At 39.1% G+C, this 22,844-nt stretch overlaps 1 protein-coding gene across 6 annotated transcripts in view; it reads right to left on the reverse strand.

Annotated features, from left to right (window-relative positions):
* Nucleotides 1-21,727, reverse strand: part of SACS (sacsin molecular chaperone) — a 58,108-nt gene extending 36,381 nt beyond the window's left edge. Inside the window, exons 1-5 of one of the 6 annotated variants that reach the window (XM_032099420.1) lie at nt 18,464-18,584; nt 10,592-10,594; nt 8,386-8,467; nt 6,968-7,139; nt 5,163-5,734 (exon numbers count right to left, since the gene is read on the reverse strand). In XM_032099420.1, coding sequence (XP_031955311.1) covers nt 5,163-5,185 — 23 coding nt within the window. In that variant the 5' untranslated portion in view covers nt 5,186-5,734; nt 6,968-7,139; nt 8,386-8,467; nt 10,592-10,594; nt 18,464-18,584. Of the gene's footprint in view, nt 1-5,162; nt 5,735-6,967; nt 7,140-8,385; nt 8,468-10,591; nt 10,595-18,463; nt 18,585-20,603; nt 20,644-21,488 lie in introns of those variants that run through there. The other 5 variants (XM_032099422.1, XM_032099419.1, XM_032099421.1 and 2 more) reach the window with 5 other exon arrangements.
* Between the last annotated feature and the right edge of the window lie 1,117 nt (nt 21,728-22,844).

The following is a 22,844-nucleotide window of genomic DNA, read 5'->3' on the forward strand; positions in this document are numbered from 1 at the left end:
AGCTTGGGAGGTTCACATGAGACAGCAGGAAAAATCCTGTCACTAGGAGGCGAGTTGTCTAGAGGTACTCTTCATTGGGGTGTTTCAAGGCTTAGCCATGACTGACCTGAACCAATACTGATCCTCCTGCTTTGAGCAAAAATATGGACTACAGACCTCCGTCCAACAGTTCCACTTCATTCCAACACTTCCATCACTTTCGATCCCTGGCTAAACTAAAAACATTTATGACTTTACTCAGTGACAGGGAGTTAAAACTGATAACTGACAACCAAAGGCAACAGAGTTTCTGTGGAAGGGCAAAAAGACACAATGAACCTTTGCAGAAGTGTATCGAGCTAAGAAAAAAAAAAAAAAAAGCTCACTAAAATTGATACAAGGCTAAAAAAACCACAAAGGTCAGGTGGGTCACGATCCAATACAGTATCTAGAGTTTTGCCAGTGCTACAACTGATTTCATTCATCAGCAATATTTGTATATGGACTTCTACAGGATTATAAGAAAATATTGAAAATATTGTGGGTCTGATCATGCTTTCACCAGAAATAACACAAAAACTATTTTAACATAAACAAGATGTCTCTCTTCACTTTTGTTTAGGACTCTGTTCATTTCTCTATCATTTCATCTTTTTAACTTTCCTTTTTGATACATCCTCTTCAGAGTTTGTCATCATAGAATTTTTCCTACTATGTCCAAAAGAATGAGAAGGCTGCTTTCTAATCTCTGAATGTTTATCTTTTTATGTCTTAATACCTGCAGAAGGGTACGTCATGAGGGACACAAATGTGGATGACTGGGCAAAATGGAATGAGTTGAAACCCAATGCAGTTCCATCCATATTAGCTACTAAAATAGTCTCCAGACCAGTTGTGAAGCACCAAGCCACATGGGCAAAATCTAATTCTTCTTCTCTGCCTGGGATCACAGGAGTGATTTAGCCTTTTATGAAGCATGCACAATTGTTTGCATGGGACCCTGGAGAGGAACAAAGCTATCTCAGGAAACAGCCACCTCTCCATGTGAAACTTTTCAAATAGTGGGACACATTCAGGGCCATGGACTGTCCTGCTGTCAGTGCCAGGCTGAAGTCCCCCAAACTATGCCACATCACATGACAAGACAATACTCACAAATTATATCCTGTGATGATTTAACATTGGTATTGAGGAGAAAAAAACTTTGTGTACCACAGATTCTGTCTAGTATATGACCTCTTTAGTAGAAGGGAAGAATTGGGAAGAACTGGTAATACAGAACTGGAACCTTTGAAGGTTCTGGACAGAGGAGTTGGACTCTTGAGCTCTTGGAAATTAGCCATGTCTGTTCTCCTCAGAAATCTGACCCCCTTATTTTTTCCTGATATCTAAATAAAAATATCCTAGAAATTGATGATACAGAAATAACACTGACCGAAAAAAAAAAAATTACATGTTCCAACTTTCAGATTTTTGCAACAACAACAACAAAAATAAATTTTAAAATCTTGCTTATCCATTTGAAAACAGAACTTGGAAGCTCGGTAATCCTAGCAAAGTTCAAGGTATAATGTACAAATTTGTTATGAAGAACTACTAAAAATTATTTTACATCACAATGTTAAAAGAAATTCGTTTGACCATACCAGCTAGGAATTTTTTAACTACCCATAGTGGTTAAAAAAAAACCCTAACTTTTGTATATAGAAGGGTTGGGTTTGATTTGAAATTTTTTTGATATTATTTCTACAATTTCCTATGCTAACAATTTTATAACCACTTTTCCAAGCAGAACAGCATTTAGATTTAAAAGCACGTATGGAAAATTCTCCTGTGGCTATAAATAAATTCTGTTTAGTTCAGAATGAAGTCATATAACCCATATAAGAAGGGACATGCAAAAGAAAAAAAATTGTTAAAATTTTAACAGTCTCTGTAACATTAAATTATTTTTATAAAACAAAATGAAAGCTGGTTTCATAGTACAAGTTCCATGAAGACAGAAAATTCTGCATTGCAGAATCACCTCATATTTCCAATTATTTAAAATAAGACTGCAGTAGCAGAAAAAGATGGATGCAAGTCCCTTCCATCCTGTCAGTGTGATTAGAAAGACGGAATGGAGTCCACAAAAGGGGTGTATGGTGCGATAAGAAACAGACGTGGCTCCGTCACTCCTGCCAGAGGAAAACCGCTGCAGTACAGTGGCTTCCAGCGCAGCAAGTAACCTTCTGCAGTGCTGGCAGGCAAGCAGCAGTGACTCAACAACTTCATCTGGGTTTGAGACAGTGCACACCAAACTTAAAGCAAAACCTTCTATGACACGGCAAGCACTTACCTCCATTCTTAAATCAACTCCTTAACTGTTACCAGCAGATGTTTTAAACATTGCACCATATCTATTTCCCAGCAGTCAGAGAACACAGATTGCATTGGTCTATAGTCACTGCCAGGAGTTTGCTTTCCCCCTGCTTACTAATGCCTTTTCAAGAAGTTTGAAAGTAAGCCTACCATTTGTTGATGACACATGTGCTAGTCATTGGCAAGCCACCACTTATTGTACAGTTTCTATTTCATTTGAATAGCTCCACTAACAGAAAACATCTAATTTTTTTCTAGCTAGAGTTCCATGTAGTACAAACAGCCAAAAAAATTCCCAACCTCTGGCATGTGAAGTGTTTGATTCAAACAAAATATCTAGTTTTTCCCTCAGATCTATTACACAAATTGGGTGTTTTGATGAAACTATTTTATTTTAGGTTGGTGCAGTGAGTTTAAATAAATATTCCTACTTTGCACCCCTCATGTGAAACCACTATTATCAGTTTCTAAGCAAAATATCTGTATGATCATAGCTTAGTCAAACACTGAAGAACTGAAGAATTATCTTATTCCTTTTGCAAGCTGATTCGTTTCTAAATGTCAAGTATCAACAGAACAGGATACTTTTGAATACTACTAAAAATGAGTAAAACATATAAGGGCACAGAGACCAGGAACAGACATTTGTTTTCATCTAATGATTTTGATCTCTCTGTGATTTGCTTTAGTGTTCAAGTGAGTTCCTAGATGGCACTAAGCAAATTGTAATGGAAAATACTTGAAAGACCTATAAAACTTGTTTCAGTTTATTCTTTGCAAATAAAGAGCAAAACAAGAAGGCACAAATAAATTATAAGATTTCAAAATCTCAAATGCTGAAGTTAAATTTCCTCTTTGATCCACCTTTGAGAAAATACTACTTAAAGCTAAGTCCTTGAAGAGATAACTCAGCTATAGCACAGTAACCATCATTCCACAAATTTGAATTGCTAAGAATGATGGAGTTTTCAATTCTAGATGGTACAAATAACAAAACACCAGTACAAAATGTTTGGTATTTCAAATTATGCAAAAGATTAAACCAAATTATAAAAATAAACTCCCCAATTGCTCTTTAGGGATCGCAATAGGAGGGACTACAGTGTTGCAAGAACTGCTGTTGGCATACGTTTTTAATAAGCAATATGTTAAATTACTGATGGTATTTTGTTTTGGCCTCGGTGCCAATAAAAGGGCCAGATTTAGAACATCCACTTTAACCTTGAAACATCAAAAGAGCGGAGCCTAAATTTGCAAATTAATTTCAGAGCCTAATGTAGGCTCCTAAACATCTTCATGAATCCAGGCCTAGGTTTTTTGCCTCCGTTTAGGACACAGAGTCATCAGGTTATCAAAGCAAGGCTTTTTCCATACTACCTTAAGGCATTTTCTTATTTTGATTTCAGAGCTAATGGAGCTACTATCATTCCACTGAGGAAAATCAACTCAATAACTAAAAGGACCCTCATTACACATGCATTAAACATTTTAAGAAGTATTTGCTGATCCCTGTTTTTTCTGAATACTGCATCTAACCGTGTTCTAAAATTTCATAACATTTTCTAGGCATCACTGAACAGAGTCCTTTGTATATAGAGAAAATTAGAATATAAAGTAGAAGGATACTACTACAAGACATGTAGTTTTCCTAAATTGTGAAAAGACACAACTTCAAGCACTTCTGCAAGTGTCTCTTCATCAGATAGTGGTTGATATCCAGCAATGTCCTTCCAGATAATCCTAGCTCTTTTCCACTTCTGTATCAGTTCTGTCTCACTCATAACACATTCAGTTCCATACAGAAATACAAGCTACAATTTATCCTTCACAAAACAGAAGGACAGGTGGCACAGAAGAAGAAACATGAGTCACATGTAAGGCCTAGTGAGAGGAAGGTTGGAAAAGGGGAAGAAAGCACACAGGTCATCCTCTTCTGGGTAAACAAAGAGAAGTGAAAAAAACCTCAGAGATGCCCAAATGTATAAGATTTGGATTAGAAGCGCCTAGTTAACTAACCAAAAAGAAAGATTCAAACCCCCACATTTTCTATCCAACAGTGACCTGGCAAAGGAAGTATATAACTTCCATGAATTTTCACAGAATTCCCCAGGGAGCCAGTGGAGCAGACCCTGAAAGAGTAATCTGCTGTTGCTATCAACAACTGTCTAACACAATGCAAAGCCCACCTTCCTGACACACAGGAAAAAGCAGAGGTTGTACACTAAGGAACTGCACATCAAGGGGGCTCCTGCAGATTGCAGGGCTGAGGGTGGAAGCTGTCCTCTTCCTGCAGGTCCATTGACAGCAAGTAAGAACACTTCTAATTACAACTTAACGTTTTGTAACTTACAAGAGATAAGTTGTAAAATTTGTTTAGACACTGTTCACGCAAAGAACTTGCTTTGCGTTTTAGCTGTTGGCAGGATTATACATTCATCCCAGTAAAACAGCATGTTGAATTCAGAGTTAGACAAGCACAGGAAGGAAACTTTCACTCGTTTTCAAAAAATGCTATAGTGAATGGAGACTGTAAATTGAAAGTTAGACTATGAACCCATTAATCACAGGAGTTTTTTCAAGCAGTTCTCATTAATTTCATGGTGACGATTCATAAGTAATTGCAGCAGAACCTGGCACCTAAGTATTATTTTGTAACTTAAGAAATTAATTTTACCTTTAAAAATAGTAATTTTTTACAAACACTAGGCAAGTTTCAGACTTCTTTAAATTACTGACCATGGGTGTTTGAGCAAGAACATGCCAGCCTAACAATAAATTCTTTCAGAAGATTTTTTTGGCTTTTTTTTTTTTTTTTTTTTTACCTGTTCTTATCCTCCATCTCCATTGTCTCTTCTTCTTTGATATCTTCTTGATAGGAACATGAAGCAGATATTTGATTTATAAATTAGAAATTTATTTTTTAATCCTTTTTGCTTATCATCTCTTCAGTGGACGCCAGAAAGCCCAAGCATATGGAAGTCAACTCAGTATTCACTCCATCCCTTATCTTCCCAAGATGTCTCTGTTATCTCCCCAAGATGTCTCTGTGCCTCACCAATTGCTACTTCTCTGGTTTTCTTTCAAAGCCACTTGCTTAATTGTTCACAGGAGTTCATTTTCTTATAATCAAGAACAGATGTAACAGGACAGATTTCAGAAAGCAAGGAGGTCTTCTTCACTTTCTTTAACTGAATTCAGGCTATATTCTTGTGCAATTGATTTGTATTTATCTTCTAGAAAAGAAGTGGAATTCTGGAAACTGCTGTTTCTGCTTTGTCTTCCTTTTTTGTCTGGAAGCAGGCACAGTTGGAAGAGTATTAGTGAGGCCTAAAATCTAACAAGTCTTCTCCATCACACCTGCTAGAAGATACTTCTTAACATCAGCTCAGGAATTCTGGAAGAAGAGACACAAGGGAAAAGGGGAGGGCCATTAATACAAAACAGAGTTGAACCAAAGGGTATGTAAAAGCCATTTCCTTTGAGGGCATAGCTGCAGTTACCAGTATTGAGTGAGTCATGATACTAATTATAAACTGCCTTGTGCGTTACTTGTAGGCACACGGAGGGAGAGCTGACACAGAGCAGGGAGGTTTCCTGCTTCTCCTTCAGTTTAATACCATATGATCAGTATGGCAACAAGCACGCAGAGCTGTAAGTATGCTGACTGAATGGGTGTAATGGTTTAATGCCAGCTGGCAACTAAGCACCCAGCAGCTGCTCACTCACTCCCTCCCAGTGGGATGGGGAGCAGAACCAGGGAAAAAGGTAAAATCTGGGGGTTGGGATAAGAACAGCTTAATAATTGAAATTATTATTATGATTAATGTTAGTAAAAATGAAATAATGGAAATGCAAAAAAATACAACAAAAAGAGAGACGGAAATAAAATCCAAGAAAGAAAAGCGATGCATAAAACAATTGCTCACCACCCACTGACCAATGCCCAGCCCATCCCTGAGCAGGGATCCATCCCTCATGGCCAATACATCCCAGTTTATGTAGACAGCCTGACATTCTGTGGTCTGATGCATCCCTTCAGCCATTTGGGCTCAGCTGTCCTGGCTCTGTTCCCTCCTAGTTTCTTGTGCACCTCCTTGCTGTCAAAGCACAGAAAACTGAAAAGTCCTTGATTTAGAGCGAGCACTGCTGAGCAACAGGTACATCAGTGTGTTATCAACACCATTCTCACACTCAATTCAAAACCACAGTGCTATACCATCTACTAGGAAGAAAATTAACTCTATTTCAGCCAAACCCAGTACAATTGGCAACTATTGGAGGATATCTATTCCTCTGCACTGTGTATTACAGTCTGGATATAAAATTATGCCATCCGGGAAAATAACAGGCTGGGCAGAACATTCATGGAGAAGGATTTTGCCCTTCTATTCAAATGGCTTGCAGCTAAGGGACGAGATTAGCTAGCTTGAAATGACTTTCCACTGGGAGGATTCAAACTCTTCCCAGCTTATCCCCACTCCCAAGGTATATGGGTCAACATCTACCCTATGCTGCCCTTGGGAACTATTTCCACTGAATTTCTGTAGCACCAGAACAGTGTGTAAGTGAGGCAAGGCATGTGCTGTAAAGCTGCAGAAAACAATATACTACATTATTAAGTTATCACCCAAGGAAGATATGTTTAAGAGTACTGGAGTACTGACAGTGGTGTTCCATTATTGTTCTGCATCTGTGCAAATGTAAATCTTTCTCTGAGCCTCTGACAGTGTTGGCAAGTCTTCTCATAATGTGCAGTTGCGTATGTCCCTCTTCAAACAGCAATGCACAGTCATTCCTTCCTGAGCCAGAAAGGAAAACAACTGTGGCTAAATTGCAAAAGATGAATTAGATGCAAGCATGATACTGAAATACAAATGGTACGAAAGAAAGGGAAGTAGAATTTGTGGCTTGAATACTGTTGCTTTTAATACTTAAGAATTTTACCTACTCAGTAAATAAAATGTCAAAATGTATGAATTCTGAATGCATGCTTGCTGTGACAAGCATCATGAAGAATTTAAGTTAGCATAATGTGTTATTAAGTGGCTTCAATATAAATTTTTCTTTCTGTAGATGCTGAGATGTATATCTACCTTATAATCCTAAGAAAAGTCCACACTTAAGTCATACTTAAATAATAAAGACCGAAGCAAAGGGCCTTGCAAATCCAGCCCCATTTACCCACATGTGAATGATTTCATAGAGGGCAAAACTATTGCAGTCCTGCTGCATAATGGATTGCAGTTGGGAGGGGAGCACTAAGGAAAGGCATTTTAGCTGCAATGGAAATCCAGGCTCAAGAAGTCCAGGCACTACATGTAGATCCATGGTTGGAAGACAAGGGCAACTTATACCAGTTCCCCTAAAAAGTCATTAGAAAAATCACACTTGAAAAGCATTTCAAGTTATTTGAGCAGCTTCAATTGCCTTGAGGAACGATAAATGAAAAATATGTTATAACAGAAAGTAATAGAAAGCTAATTATGACTTTAAGAGACAGCCTCTCCATAATTAGTGAGTGACACATTTTCTCAGACTCCATTCTATTTCTAGGCTTGGTCTCTCAAAGATTGTCCTTTATTATGTCGCCCCTTGATATGTTACTTTTCTTGGTACTGACACACGCTAGGAAAACAAAAATATCTTCTAGGATTTTTGACAATGACACCTTGTTCAGAAAATTGATAGCTCTAAAGTACCTAAAAACAGCCTAAAACTATCGATAGAATAAATAGTTTGCTTAGCAGAAAAGCACGTTACAGCACAGTGCAACGTGCCATCTCTACACCAGCAAATAATTCCAATAGTCCTCGAAGGGGCTTGGTCTTGCCCCCACAGCATAGATGTGACCAAAAGGTGTTTTCAGTTTGGTACCAGATCACATTACAATCCTAGAAAGATTTCAACGCAGTTATGTCTATGCTGTCTCCCATGGTAAGAAAGAGAGCCAACTTGGCTGTCAGATAGCAGATACAGATTTATCCTGGCACACTTAACTTGCTGGCCTTACACTTCCCCAGTGCCTGAGCTGGTCATACAGGTTACCTTATACTTTTGTACAATACAGAGGTGCAGCATCCAAGAACATTCTCTATCTGAATTTATTACTATAGCCAAGCATAAATCTCTCCCGGGGAAAAAAGAAACAGTTACAGCCAACGCCTATGCCAATTTTCTAGTGTGGGATTTATTGCTTTTTAGGAGAAAACACCTTTGCTGGAGGATTTTATGTGTCTTTAATTGAATTTTGGTGGAGAATGTTTGGTAGTCAAAGTGCAAAAACAATCTTCAGCTTTGTGGATGCCTGTGATTAGTTGTAGGTAGGAGCCACAGGTATAGCTACACAAATACATAATTTTGCCTGCAAACCAGGTAGGTGATTATATATATCTATATACACTGCTACAGAAATTTTTGTTTTAAAAACCATTAGTGGTTATCTGACTATCTATCTGTTCACTCCTCATCCTAATTAATATTAGGATCAGTCTAAATGTTATACATTGAGTTCCTTTCCTCAATGATACCATCTAAATCAAAATTGTTAATAGTCCATCCAGCAGCATGAGAAGAATACAAGAACCATCAGAATTACTGAACACGATCCAAAGTTTTGAGTAGGGAATCTGTGCACAAAGTACTTCAGTAGCTAATACTTAATTTATGTTTTATACAGTCTAAAAGCACAAATTGTTCCTGTCAACACACAACTTACACTAGCAGAGTTCAAAATGCATTTCTATCAAATTAAATTCAAGGCCATCACACAACTGCAGGTACCACACAAATGTAAAGAGTTGCTTCTCAGAGATACCTGTTCTGCCAAAATTTGAGACAGACCTGACAAAGTGAAATATAATAATGTGCCAGCGAGCTAGAAATGATGGAAATAAAGTAGATATGCCCTTAGAATGTTAATTGTCTAGACAGTTTTGATGTAGCAAGTTCAACTGAAATGAGTAGTCCACACCATCATCAGTGCCATCAGCAAAATATATGGCTCTGCATTTAGACTGTTATGCACTACAAGAGCTTTCATGCTTTATCACATAGAATTTTAAGATTTAAAATATACTGAAAGCATTCAAAAATGCCAATACTTTAAAAAAATTGTGCAACTGATAATATTAATGTTACAAATTCTGTATCATTAATGCTGTTTGTATTACAAGCAATAAAAATGCTGTACTCTTGTTGATTTTTATAAAGAGAAGAGAGTGATTGCAGCTGTACAAAAGTGATTGTTTTTCTAGAATGTGATGATTTTGATGCATTTGCACAGTAGGCATTGTTGCTTTTTGATGAAACACCACAAATGTAAGTACAAGGATAAAAATACTTAACAGATGAAAGTCAGGACAAATGCTGTAGTCAGTTTTTGAAGCAAGTATTGCCTGTGTAATACTTGGACCTTTCCAAGGCCACACCAGCACCAGGAAGAGCAGCAGTTACTCCCTTTAGGATGGACATGAGCTGGCAAAGTGAGCTTGCAGCCCAGAAAGCCAGAGGTGTCCTGGGCTGCATCCAAAGCAGCGTGGGCAGCAGGGCCAGGGAGGGGATTCTGCCCCTCTGCTCTGCTCTGGTGAGACCCCACCTGCAGTGCTGCATCCAGCTCTGGGGTCCCAGCACAGGGAGGACATGGAGCTGTTGGAGCAAGTCCAGAGGAGGGGCACCAGGATGGTTAGAGGGATGGAGCACCTCTCCTACAAGGAAAGTTTGTGAGAAGTGGGATTGTTCAGCCTGGAAAAGGGAAGGCTTCATGGTGACCTAATTGTGGCCTTCCAGTACCTGAAGGAAGCATACAAGAAAGATGGAGAGGGACTTTTTACAAGAGCATGTAGTAACAGGACAAGAAGAAATGTATTCAAACTGAAAGAGAGTAGCTTTAGATAAGATATTCTGGAGAAATTTCTTTACTGTGAGGATGGTGAGGCCCAGAAACAGGCTGCCCAGGGAAGCTGTGGATGCTCTATCTCTGGATGTCTTCAAGGCCAGGCTGGATGGGGCTCTGAGAAACCTGGTCTAGTGGAAGGTGTCCCTGCCCATGGCAGGGGGTTGGAACTGGATGATCTTTAATGTCCCTTCCAACCCAAACCATTCTGTCATTCTATGACCTACAGCAAGGTCCTGTAGTTCCCTCAAGCTGAGCGAACACCCTGTTCTGCTCTTTGCCTCACAGCAAGGCAGTCATCTGACAGTCACTGAAATTTATTAATTGTGAAAACTTCTCTATTATTAAAAGAGAGAAGACAGCCTCCAGCAGCCGTCAGTGAAGGCATAAAGGTAAGTAGTAGTTCTGGTGTGGATGCATTTGTAGCACATACTGGAAAATATTTCAGAGTTACCTGAGCAAATAGAACAGCCACTAGCTCCAAAACCAGAAGCAGCCAAGCACTAACAATCCAGCACTGCAACGAACAGAACTGACAGCCCTATTGTTCTCAAGATTAATCCAGTATCTCTTCACAGCTCAATGCTGCAGGGATACATCAGCTGACCATTATCTTAAGCCATGGAGTTGAGGAACTTTGTCTCAGACATAAAAGAATAAGTTAACTGAAACCAAAAACAGGTCTTGTACCCACTTGATCTGTTTCTTTCTTGAAGGAGCAAAAGCAACACAATTCTTAAAACATAAATGTGCCCAACACAAGACCTGCCATATTTCACTTAAGGAAAATGTGACTCAAGAAGTACAATTACACGCAACAATAGGAAAAGTCTAAAAATTACTTGCAATAATATGACTAAGTTTGATTCTATGGTATTCAAATGACCTTACAGTAACCATCTGGGACCATGTGGCTGAATTATGCATAGAGAGTCCTTTCATCAAATTCTGATGAAGTAAACTCATATCAAATGACAATATCTCAAAGCAATTTTTTAGCAATGCATAGCAGCTGGAGGAAAAGGCTTTAAAAAAATCCCACGAAATTGAGAGAAAGGGCCATGTGGTTAAAACCTCACCGCTGTTCTCCAGAAATGTGGACATTTTAAGACCTTTTCTCTGAGACTGAAAGCAGTGGTTGCCATAAAAAAGGACAAGCAGAAGGAGAACCATTTGTGCTTGGTGTTGGTTCTGAATCATTTAATGGGTTTTCCAATGAAATGAGAAACTGACACTGTCTATGAACCATAATACAGAAGCCTAAAGGGCACTGCAATCACAAAGTTATAAACAATGGGCTATTAAGCTGAGGAAAAAATAGCAGGAATATGAGTTATGGCTTGACTGCACAATATGATGCCTTTAGAGATACACAGATTAATGATAAGCTCTTCTTGCCCTAAAGCAAGGTACACTAAGTCTGAGCTGAACACTAATTTCTAGTGTCTGAAACAGTCTGGACCATCCACTGTAGCAACACACTGTTCTGTGCAGACTTGCCAATGCAAGAGTTTATGAATTATCTTACAGTGGGGTGTCAGTCTCATGAATCCCTGATGAGAAACCAGAGGAAGGACAAGATAGGAACTAAGTCCTCGTACAGAAAATACTAAAATCTCAGAATAATTACACAGTTTTTGTTGAACTCAGTCCCTGTATGTGATACAGGGATGGAAGGAAAAGTAGTTGGTCAAGTGCTCTGAAAATACAATTCCACAGGAAGGAAAGGAACTGAGTACTTTTACGGATTTCCTTCTCTCTCTATGTTTTTTTAATTAGATTTTGTTTGGATTTAGCTACAAAAATATCTCCTTCAAGTCTTTTCTTCAAGAATAACCTGGAAAACTCACATCAATTTTTGGTTTGCAGCATTACTAGTGGCTGAAATACCAGCAAAACCAAACACCCTTCTTGGTTACGTAAGGGCACTGTACTGTGCTGTCCACAGAAAACCATTGTAACAGATATGTGAAGTCTCAGAGTGCACCTAAAGTACACTTTGCAGATAAGCACTTCAGTTGAAACAGTAACTAAACTTACTCCGAAGATGAACTTAGAAAGAATATTTATTTACTATAAGGTCAATTATGCCCTAAATGCATACCTGGTATTTGGATACCTAATCCTGGTATCCAAATTCCTTATGTATTGCCTCCTCCACTGTAAGCTAACAGGCAGTTCAGGCTTAGGTATACTGAACTATACTAAATAAGAATATTTAATCTACTTGGTTTAGCTGTACACAAATAACTCTTTGTTTACATTCAAATGTTTGGAGCAGAAAAAAATACACTGAGGAAATTTTCTTACTTATTAAGTAAATCAAACTCCAAATAATTACAATGAGTAATACATATATATGGAAAGTTATCCTTTCACACATTGTATCTAAAATAATTTTTGTTTTTACCCTCAAGTGAAGGGTTTAGCTATGTCCAAATCTTGCTACTGATCTTACCTCAACATTTCAATTAAGAGCAGATGGGCTCAGATCTTTAAAAAAATTATCTTCAATGAGTAAAATGAGTTGATGTTTGATTTAGACATTACCATTCCCTGAACGCTATTAATATGATAGGCAGCCTCACTACTCTCTCTGGCCTAGCATTTTCCCCTTTGGTCACCTTGCAGCACAGAGGGCCAGGAAGGAAGGATGCTAACCTGATGATAAGAGCAGCTGTGTTCTTGGTTGGGCTTTCTGTCTTCTAAGGACAGTTCGGGGTCTTTCAAAATTGTTATCATTATCATCATCATCACCATTTTTGCAATGAAGATTGGAAAGAATTGCTTATCACAGTAATTTCAAGTGTGGAAATACTTTTTTTTGCTCTCACTAAATGAGTATTTATTATCATATGGAGGTTGCCCCTTTTGTTTACAGTCATGTGAATTCAGGAAAGATTGATAGCCACAAACACTAACCTGTATCAGATGTACATAAATCTGATTGATTGATTATATGGATGTATTTTGCAGTATCTCATTCTTAAAAGTTGGAGTTAGATTGAAAATCTTAGACTACAACTCAGAAATCTGCATTTGACTGACAAAAGCCTGACTAGGTAATTTCAAGTCTACAGTTACAGAATATTCCAAATACTTTCATGGAGGGGAAGATATTAACAACTCTCAAAGGAGCATTTATGAAGCCAAACCTTCTCTAATACTTATCCCGGCCTCAATTACTCTTGTGAAGAACTTTTCTTCACATTGAGTTACTGGAAAGCTTATGATGAGGTAATCTTGATGACATCGTGAGCCTGCCAAGTCATTCTGTCCTTCGGGAGGTATGAGATATGCAGACAGCCCTAGGCTGAGGGATCTCCAGGTGAGACACGTGTGTATTGCTGGCATAAACACATCTGACAAAACTGAGCTCTGATTCATCTTGTCGGGAACAGCAGTTCTGGACTGCAGGCCGTGCACAGTGCACTTCTTCACCGAACAATGCATCTCCTACCCTGCCATAGCTTCCAAGTGATTTCTGGGCACAGTTTGAGATATGGCCTTTTACTTAGCCTCGTTCACAACCTATTACAGAGCAAGGTAACAAAGGCAAGTAGCATTCCCTTTTATTTTTATCATTCAACGTGGGAACCAAGATGATACGGCTAGCAGAAAAAAGTGCAGAAACTGAAATTCCCTAACTGAAGTAGGAATTAAAGTTAATTCACTCTAATTGGAAGAAATTAGATTATCCCTGAAATTGCAGTTTTTGCAGAAAATATTTTTAATGAATCAGAGATAAGCACTACATAGTGGGAAAAAGTGTTCTGGGCAACTACAGATCCGTTGTGCATCATCAGTAGTGCACTCATACATCTCAGATTTGCTAAATGTAAGAGTATAAACCAAAAATTAATGGATACCTTAAGAAAAAATTGCCTTAGTGTGCTCTCCTAAAACAGAAACTCACTGTTGTTCAGTCAGCTGGCAGAGAATTTCAGTGTTGATGTTGGTGATTTTGTTCTGTTTGCTTGCACCCGAGCATACCACAAGACTGCTCAAATAAAGGTAGAAGAGCAAAACAGATCAATTTTGCCTTGCACCGAGACATACCACAGGACTTTCTGATTTAGGCCAGGGAGCAAAATATTTAGTAAAAACTGTTTGTTTGATATAGTAGGACTGTAATATAAAATCTAGAATAAAGGAACCCAATCTGCAACTATTAGAAGGAATCACATAATTCGGAACCTACAGATACATCACAGCCACCTGAACAAATAGACCAGACCTGTGAAGAGAGGAGACAAGAGAAAGTATGACTTTGGACCAGGCTGATCCTGACTTATGGAAAAGTGTAGCAATACCCCCTCTTTTGCCCAGCTGGTGATGCTGTTTGATGCATCCTGGGATGGGGTTTGCCCTCCTGGCTGCCAGGGCTCACTGCTGACTCCCACTGAGGTGCTGCCCACGAGCACCCCCAGATCCCTCTCTGCAGGGCTGGTCTCCAGCCACTCCTCTCAGGGTTTGTACTTGTGCCTGGCATGACTTCATCCTGGGTGCAGAAAACTGGCATGTCAGATACACACCAGCTCATCGCGCTCAAGATCAGAACCAGGCTAGATCTGGGCTACACATCCAGTGGGTATCCCTTCTCCCAGGTCTCTGTGCCCCCTAGGACATCCCAGTGATCTTGAGAGGTTTGTGGGAGCTTTGAAGAAACAAGGTTCATTTTAGGCCAAAAGACCTGAAATAATGGTTACATTGCATAAAAATGGTACTTCTATAGCACAAAGTTGCTGGCACAGACTTAACCCTGTCTCCATGACTGGTGTTAAGGAGAGAGGCAGGTCCATAAGTAAGGAGTGGGGAATATTTTGCAGGCTATCTTCTTTCTCCAGAGCAATTCCACAGGGTAACCAGCCAAATTTCCCTGCAAAGGACAGGGAGCTGTGTCAGAAACAGACACAAGAGTGAGATGAGCTCTGATGAGTGCTGTTCATATACCTGACAAAGGGTATTCAGACCAACAGATAAATACTTCTGAAGTGTTTGTTGCATGGCTATTTTTTCTTCTTCAGTTACTGATGTTAATTTAAAAGTTCTTTTTCTCTTTATTTCCTTTTTTAAGGAATTTAATTTAATAAAATAAATAAATAATAAATAAAATAAATTTAATAAATAATAAATAAAATAAATTTAATAAATAAAATAAATTTAATTTAATAAAAAAATTAGAAAGAGATTTTTATGATCACTGCGTACTTGTACAAGTACGGATAGAATTTGACAGACATGACCAGAAGTGGTTTTTTCTCTATGTCATTTGTCAGCCAAAAATCATGACAAATGGTATGGCATTTTCTGTCTATTACTAGTATGCTTCTAAGCAGGGAATCCATCTGTATTAATTTCTACTTTGTAAGTGGGGGGAGCTTGTCTCTAAACTGGGACACACTATGCTGAAAATTTTTGACTAGGAATGCCAAATGTTGCAGAAGCAAGGAGATTAACACAGATCTGGCTTGATACAGCATACCAAGACAGTATGGAGGAAATCTTTTAAAAGCTGAGACTACAAGTCATTTGCAGATGCTACAAAGTGTGAAAAGCACTGAAATATCACCTGTTTATGTAGCAGGTGCCATTCATGACAACTGTTGCTGAAAAATATCCTTAAACTCTGCCAAGATTTGCTGTGCCCATGACTGGACACCTCTTCCTTCTCTTCTATTGCTTCACAACATACCCAATTCTACACATTACTTTCTAGAACATTTCAATGCCCTTTCTTCCCCCCCCCCAATAAAAATGCCAAAAACGTGGCCTAACACTGAAAAAAAATGACCAAGGGTCTGAACATGGACTTCTCAACACAAGAAATAGCCATAACATTATTCACAAACAGCTATATTAAGCATCAGGTGCTGCATAAATAAATAAAGCTGCATTCGTGAGTGTCTGCAGAGTGTTTTGAACTACTTGATTAAACTTCACCTTATTAGTGAAAATTATAATTAATGAGGAGCTTATAACAACAAGTTCTCTCTGCGAGCACTACAATAAGAAGAAAGAAATGAGAAGCACACTTTAGATTGCAGTTACCTTGCTAATAATTAATAAATAAAGCCATGCTGAAAGGGTATGTGGAAGATTTTTATATTATAGAGTTTAGGTTGACCAAAAAACCCACGCACTTTGTTCTATTATTTCTTGGGGTTTTTTAGAAAACTGTAAGACTTCATTGTTACTTGAATTTTACATTATGAGAGACATGCCAAAGATCAAGATAAAAGGTCAAGCAGGGGGCCCTGGGATAAATACACTTAAGGAAGTCTAAGCAATTTTGTTGCTCCATTATGTTCCATAAATTAAGCTGGTGGCTTTTCCATCCAGCTATAACATTAGTCCATTAGCTGAAGAGGAGGCAGAGTCCTTCTCATTTATTATTTATAAGACAGGGCATGCACGACTTGTCTGACATCATCCTTGTCACAGCTAATGAGAAACTGCAATAAATCCGTCTTTGTGGATCTCTCACAGAAGATATGAAAAATCTTAGATCTAATAATCCATTTTTCTGCAGTAGGGAAGGGCTTGCTAACCTACACAACTAAATAGATTATTGTATATGATTGTGTCCCACTACTGCTGTTTGAGGGATGTTCCTGCGTCCATATGCATACATTGTATAAACATCAAACAACTAGCATGAGTCAAAGAGAGGTTTTTACCATCAACAGGAATAACCAAAGCAAACCAGAAAGCAACTTAAGCAATTTAAGTTCTTCAGCTCTTAAATCTACTTTATTATGGTGGAAAGACAGTGCTAGGCTGAGATCCTGAATGGCACAGAGTGGGGTAACACAAGCCAGTGCCAAGATCCAGGGAAGTATTTCCAATGCCAGTCCAATATGAACATGAAAGTAGTGAGCTGAAAAATATTGGCACCTGGAATGGGGCTTTACATCACTCTATACTGCAAAAATCATCCTCCAGTGCACATCTTGCTCTCTCTCTTACCCATGGACTGCTCTAGACAGAGAGCCTGGCTCAGAACACGCAGGCAGGAGTTTGGCTGCACCTCTAAGCACAGAGAGCTAAGGACCTGAGCATTTTTTAGTTCCCTACCTCTTATTTAGCAGTACGTCTGTGGCCTGGAGAGTGGTACTGCCAGAGGATTGGGACAGGCTGGGGACATTGCTATTATAAAAAACCTCACAGGAGTTGATCAGAAGTGGTGAGTCATGTAGGAATTGTCCTGGTATGGAGACAAAGAACAATATGGAGGGAGAAATTTGAGAAGGAAGGGGAAGGTTTACAGGGGGCATTTTATGGGGAAAATGCAGGTAGCATAAGCAAGGATCGAGGGCACAGTCCTGCAATTCCCCTTCTCTCCCAAGAGGTCTCCAGACATCTGACATTAGCAATTTCTTTCATAGTGTGAATGATTTTATGGGACAGGATTTGGCGACAGCTGGTGCTTTCTTATAAAGCATATCAGACCACTCTGAAGCTACTACCACATTCCCCAGGATCTCAGCTTACATTGGTTAAAATCTGACAATAATGTTGCTGTTAATTCTGCAGAGCTCCACATTTCACCATATATAACTAACAAAGATGTAGGCAAATTAGCCTGTCCTAAAATGAAAAAAAGGTACAGGCTGTTCCTTTTGCTTCACTGAAGCTTTAACTAAAACTCTGTTGTGGTTTAATCCCAGACAGCAACAAAGTACCCTACAGATGCTTTACTCACCCATCTTACCCCAGTGGGATGAGGAGGAGAATCAGAAAAAAGGTGAAACCCACTAGTTGAGATGAAAATAGGTTAAAAACTGTAATTAAACAACAGTAACAATAATCATAAAATTTTTCATTGTTATTATAGGAATACAACAAAAAGAGAGACAGAAACAAAACCCAAGCGAACCAAGTGATGCACAACAGTTGCTGACCAATGCTCAGCCCATCCCTGAGCAGCAATCAGCCTCTCCCTCAAGCTCATATACTGGGCATGACATTCTATGGTACGGAATATCCCTTTGGCTAGTTTGGCACAGCTGTGCTTGCCATGCTGCCTCCCAGCTTCCTGTGCACCTCCTTGTTGGCAGAGCATGGGAAACTGAAAAGTCCTTGATTTAGAGAAGGCACTACTTAGCAACAACTACAACATCAGTGTGTTATCAACATCATTCTCATACTAAATCCAAAACACAGCACTGTGCCAACTACCAGGAAGAAAATTAACTCTATCCTAGACAAAACAGCAATTTAAATACTAACATTGTTACTTCCTTCCTCATGGGAGACCAGAGTGCTGAAGCTCTGACCTTTTCTATTTTCCACCAGCTGTCGTATCCCAAATAAGTGGTGATTGGTATATGCAGCCAGCTGTATCAGTCTCCCGTAAGAAAAAAAGAAACCAAACCTTACCACTGAGAGGAGCCTGAGGTACATTCATTCCCCCCTGTGAGGTTGCCAGAGGAGATCAAAACACCTGCCCCATCCTCTCATGAGTGTAATCATCACCTATCAGAAATAATACCTTATTTTGGTTTCACCTGGGTGGAGAAAGTTTCCACAGGTAATTTTAGGGAAGACAACTAAGCCTTATTTATTTCTAGTCTGACCTTCATGACTGCACTTTTTTTTGCACATAAACACAGGTAGGTGTATTCACACAGGCAATGTGAAACCTTCCTTTCTCACATAAGTCTGGTTTACCTCCATCACAACCAACAACACACTTGCTAAAAATTCCAAACCATGGCCATCTTCTGCTGAGCTGATCAAAAAGAAGATGAAAAATACTAATGAACTAGATCACCCCATTAAATACTTAGCTCAAGACTGCTAAAATGCAAATATATCCATTAAATACACACTTAGAAGAAAAATGTCGACCTACTGTACCGAATTAATGTGAGTTGTTATATTTCTTAGCTGAGGCAGAAATAACTGCTGAATAATTGTGTGTATAACAAAAAATATTGCTAAATGAATTAACATTTATTTCAAAAAAGACTAAGCCTTCCAAACGATCAAATATTTAAAAATATGACATGCATGTTTTCAATTCTGTATGTTGCTCCAAGGTTTCATACAGACTGAGCAACTAGACACTGTTTAAAACCTTCAAGAAAATGCTCTTTTGCCTTAAAAGCCTACACCTTTGTATATTTTAACATAAAAATGCATCTATTGTTTTAGAAACTCTGCTTTTGAGAACAGGGTCCAAGGAGCCCTCAAAACTGGGAAGTATAATGACCATGGGCTAGTTTTAGATATGTGATATATCAGTTTTTTCTGGAACTGCTGCTGTGTTTCCATTAACTTTACAGGGAGCATCAGGAAAATACGGTCCAAACTTGAGCACCTTAGGTCCTCTGTTTTATACTTTATAAATCTGTGCCTGTTACCTTGGAGGTCATGAAAAATCACATCTAAGAAACAGGAAAACAAGAAAGAAAGAAGGACAGAGAAACAAAAGGTTTTTGAGTTGGCCCCAAAAATGCCGAATTCATCCATGTAATTCTGCCGAAAACAATGGAAGTACACAGGAACTGAACTTTTCCCACTGTGTTTACACAACAGTAAGCGGCTTGTAAAACTATTTTATCTAATAGTCCTTCACATTTTTAGTAGGTGAACAGAAATTTGCTGTGTGAGACTGAGGGGTTTTTTTATTATTTCTGTATTCTTGCAAACGATTACTTTCTTAATCTTTGGAAATCCTGTTTCCAACCAGGGATTCTGCTTGGTGTTGAGAGGGTGACAATCCTGACACAGAAGAGGAAGGGACAAGAATGAACACTGACACTACCAAGCTTCAGCATTCACAATCACTGGTAGAGCACTCCCCAGGTAACAATAATTTGCTTTAAGCTCATTAAGGGATAAATTTGGCTTCTTATAACTCAGTTTCTAGTAGCAAGCAATAAAAAGTTGTTTTGCAAATAGACAGCTGATGGAGCTCTAATACCTCTGGGAATACAAGGCAAGGGCAACTTCAAAAGCAAACTTCCCTGTGGGTTCCTCAGTGTGAGGGAGGCTCTGCCTTACATCCCCACCAAGGTGATCAATGAGATGGGGCAGAAGTGTATTACCTGCAGCGCTCAGCATCAGGAGCTGCAGTTCTGCCAGGTCCCAAAAGAGATGCACAAAAGAAGGCTCCTCCTTGCAACAGCTACTCACCCTCCTTAACAGGCCCACACAGGCTGCTCATCACAATTACCCTGCTGTCACCTCCCCTGACACCGGAGTGAGATCTCCTGGAGGTTTCTGCAGGAGCTGCGTAAGTACCAAGGTGCAGCTGCAGAGGACATCAAATAGATTATATTCTCTGGCTTAGAGCAAATCACCATGGCTTTATGCAGAAGAAAGCAAAATTAATACTCTCATAAAGTAACAAGCAAATACTCACTACTTTGGTTTATTCACTCTGCTGAGATGCGTAGTTTTGGCTACAACAAAAAATTTTTTCTGATTACCAAAAAAAAATTTCTGAGAAATTCAGTGCAGTAAGCTTGCCCTAGCTCTTTTTTTTTTCACTTGTTTTTAAAGCTGTACTAGATCATTAGGGCATATGCAGAATAAAAAGCAGCAAATCATTTGCCAAAGAGAAAGACACTGGATTTCTGTAAGAACAAATATTTTAAAATATATACATCTACTTCAGCTACCAAAGACCAAAGATAGGAAAGTGTACATTCCTTTGAGTAATAAATCATACTTGGCACTCCCTTTGGGAGAGCTATGTTAAGAACTAGTCTCCCAATAGTAACACACGAAGCTATTGGAATTTCATAAGCTTTCTACAACTGCATCCAAGAGAAAAAAATTAAAATAAAGCAGTTGGCATGAAGTAAGTTTGTTTAACAAATAATTCTAAGATTTTTTTTTTTTTAATTAAGTCAGCCATTGGAGTGTGAAAAAATGTACTGTGTATCCCTGTGCTTGAAGGCAGAGCTGAAATTCAGCGAGAGGCCTTTGCACAGGGAGGGTGGTGCTGCAGCAATCTGATAGCACATCTATAGAGCAGAGCCCAGATAAGCCATCGGGAAAGGAGAATAAGCTCATGTGAGAAGTCCTTCTCTTCACCCACCCTACCCACACACTGCAGCCTGTGAGTCACTCAAAAATCCTGTCGAGACCCAGACAACACAGTTATTTGCTTAAATACACTATGAAACATGTCGCAGTTAATGCTTTCTCCACCCTTAAGTGCTAAAAGCATCAGGATACCCATGAAACATCTCCTACAAACAACTGCAGTGACCACGGGATCTGCTCCTGAGCTCGTACTTACATTACAGCATCGGCCGGAACAAAGCTCCGCATTTAACTACTTCTTCGTAAACTGCTTCCACATGCATGTCTGCTCATTGTGCTATTCCTTCCATTGATTGCTTGTGTTTGACAGCATCTGGACTGCAAAATGATCCTTTGCCCCCTCTTTTGCAAAATCAGCAGGCTGCGGAGAGATGCGTGACCACTGGTGCAGCCGATGTATCCAAACAGCCCAATGCAGCAGAGGCTTTAGCTCCCCCTTCCCAGCCTGGCTTTTTTTTTTTTCTTTCTTTGTCTGTGTGGGGTTTTTTTTAAAGAGATATGGTCCTGACTAACCTCCGGTTTCGGGAGCACAATACAAGCTCCAGGCGCGGGGCAGTCAAACAGATGTGGAAGGATACCAAGACAGAAGGCAAAAATAGCACAATTTTAAGAGATGTTGCTCAAGGCATAACATGTATTTGAACTGTTGCCTGTAACAGATCCAATTTTCTGATTGATTCTGTTTAATTTAAATGTTTCTTGACATTTTGCTGCATTATTTCTTCACTTTTTGCATTTTTTTCCGCTTACACAATAGAACTAATAGGTTTTCTGCTTATTTATTTCACTCTTCAACTCTCCTGTGTCAAAGAATGTTCACATTTTAAATGTTCACAATTTGAAGAACTCCTCTGTTAAAACTTTTGTCTGTATAGCAGTTTTAGCAAATATCTTTACTGTTTTGCCTCTGTTTTGCCCATGACATGTTATGCTCACACTCTTTAGGACTTCCTTAAATTAATTTTGTCAGTCCTGATTACATTAAAATGCAGAAGTCTGTGGGCTGCCAGTGGCATCCTGAGTTTGGTTTCTCTTTTCCAAGCTGGCACAGGTAGCTGTTAGCACTTCCACATTTTAAAACTCATCTCCTTTTTAACTTCACATTCATATTCCTATTCATGTGATCAACTGCATAAAGCAGACCTCAGCATTTAAGGCGTTTCTAAGATTTTTCATTCTCTCCCCTTAGTCACTCATGTTAACCTGTCAGGTTGTCCTCCAGGAAAACCAAGAATCCTTTCCTTTGAGACCCCTTCTAATCTTGCCAGTTGTGTTTCTTTTAATTCCACGTCCAAGTGTAGAATGCTGCCCCTCCCCTTGATCCAGCAGCCTACTGCCAGAAACACATCATTCCAACCCGTCAGTCTTCATTAAAATGCTGTACTAACACAGCAGTTCACAAGAGCTTCAGGACTGGCTGAAAGGATGAGATTAGGGATTTCTAGGGAGTCTGGGTCTCTCTTTTCCCTCTGCAGTCCTGAGCTGCACAGGTGATGCACTAGAAATAGCTTCTCGACAGGGTAATGTCAGCAGAGGCAGAGAAAACAAAGTG

Source organism: Corvus moneduloides, chromosome 2 (genome assembly GCF_009650955.1).
Source record: "Corvus moneduloides isolate bCorMon1 chromosome 2, bCorMon1.pri, whole genome shotgun sequence".
Taxonomy (NCBI): Eukaryota; Metazoa; Chordata; class Aves; order Passeriformes; family Corvidae; genus Corvus; species Corvus moneduloides.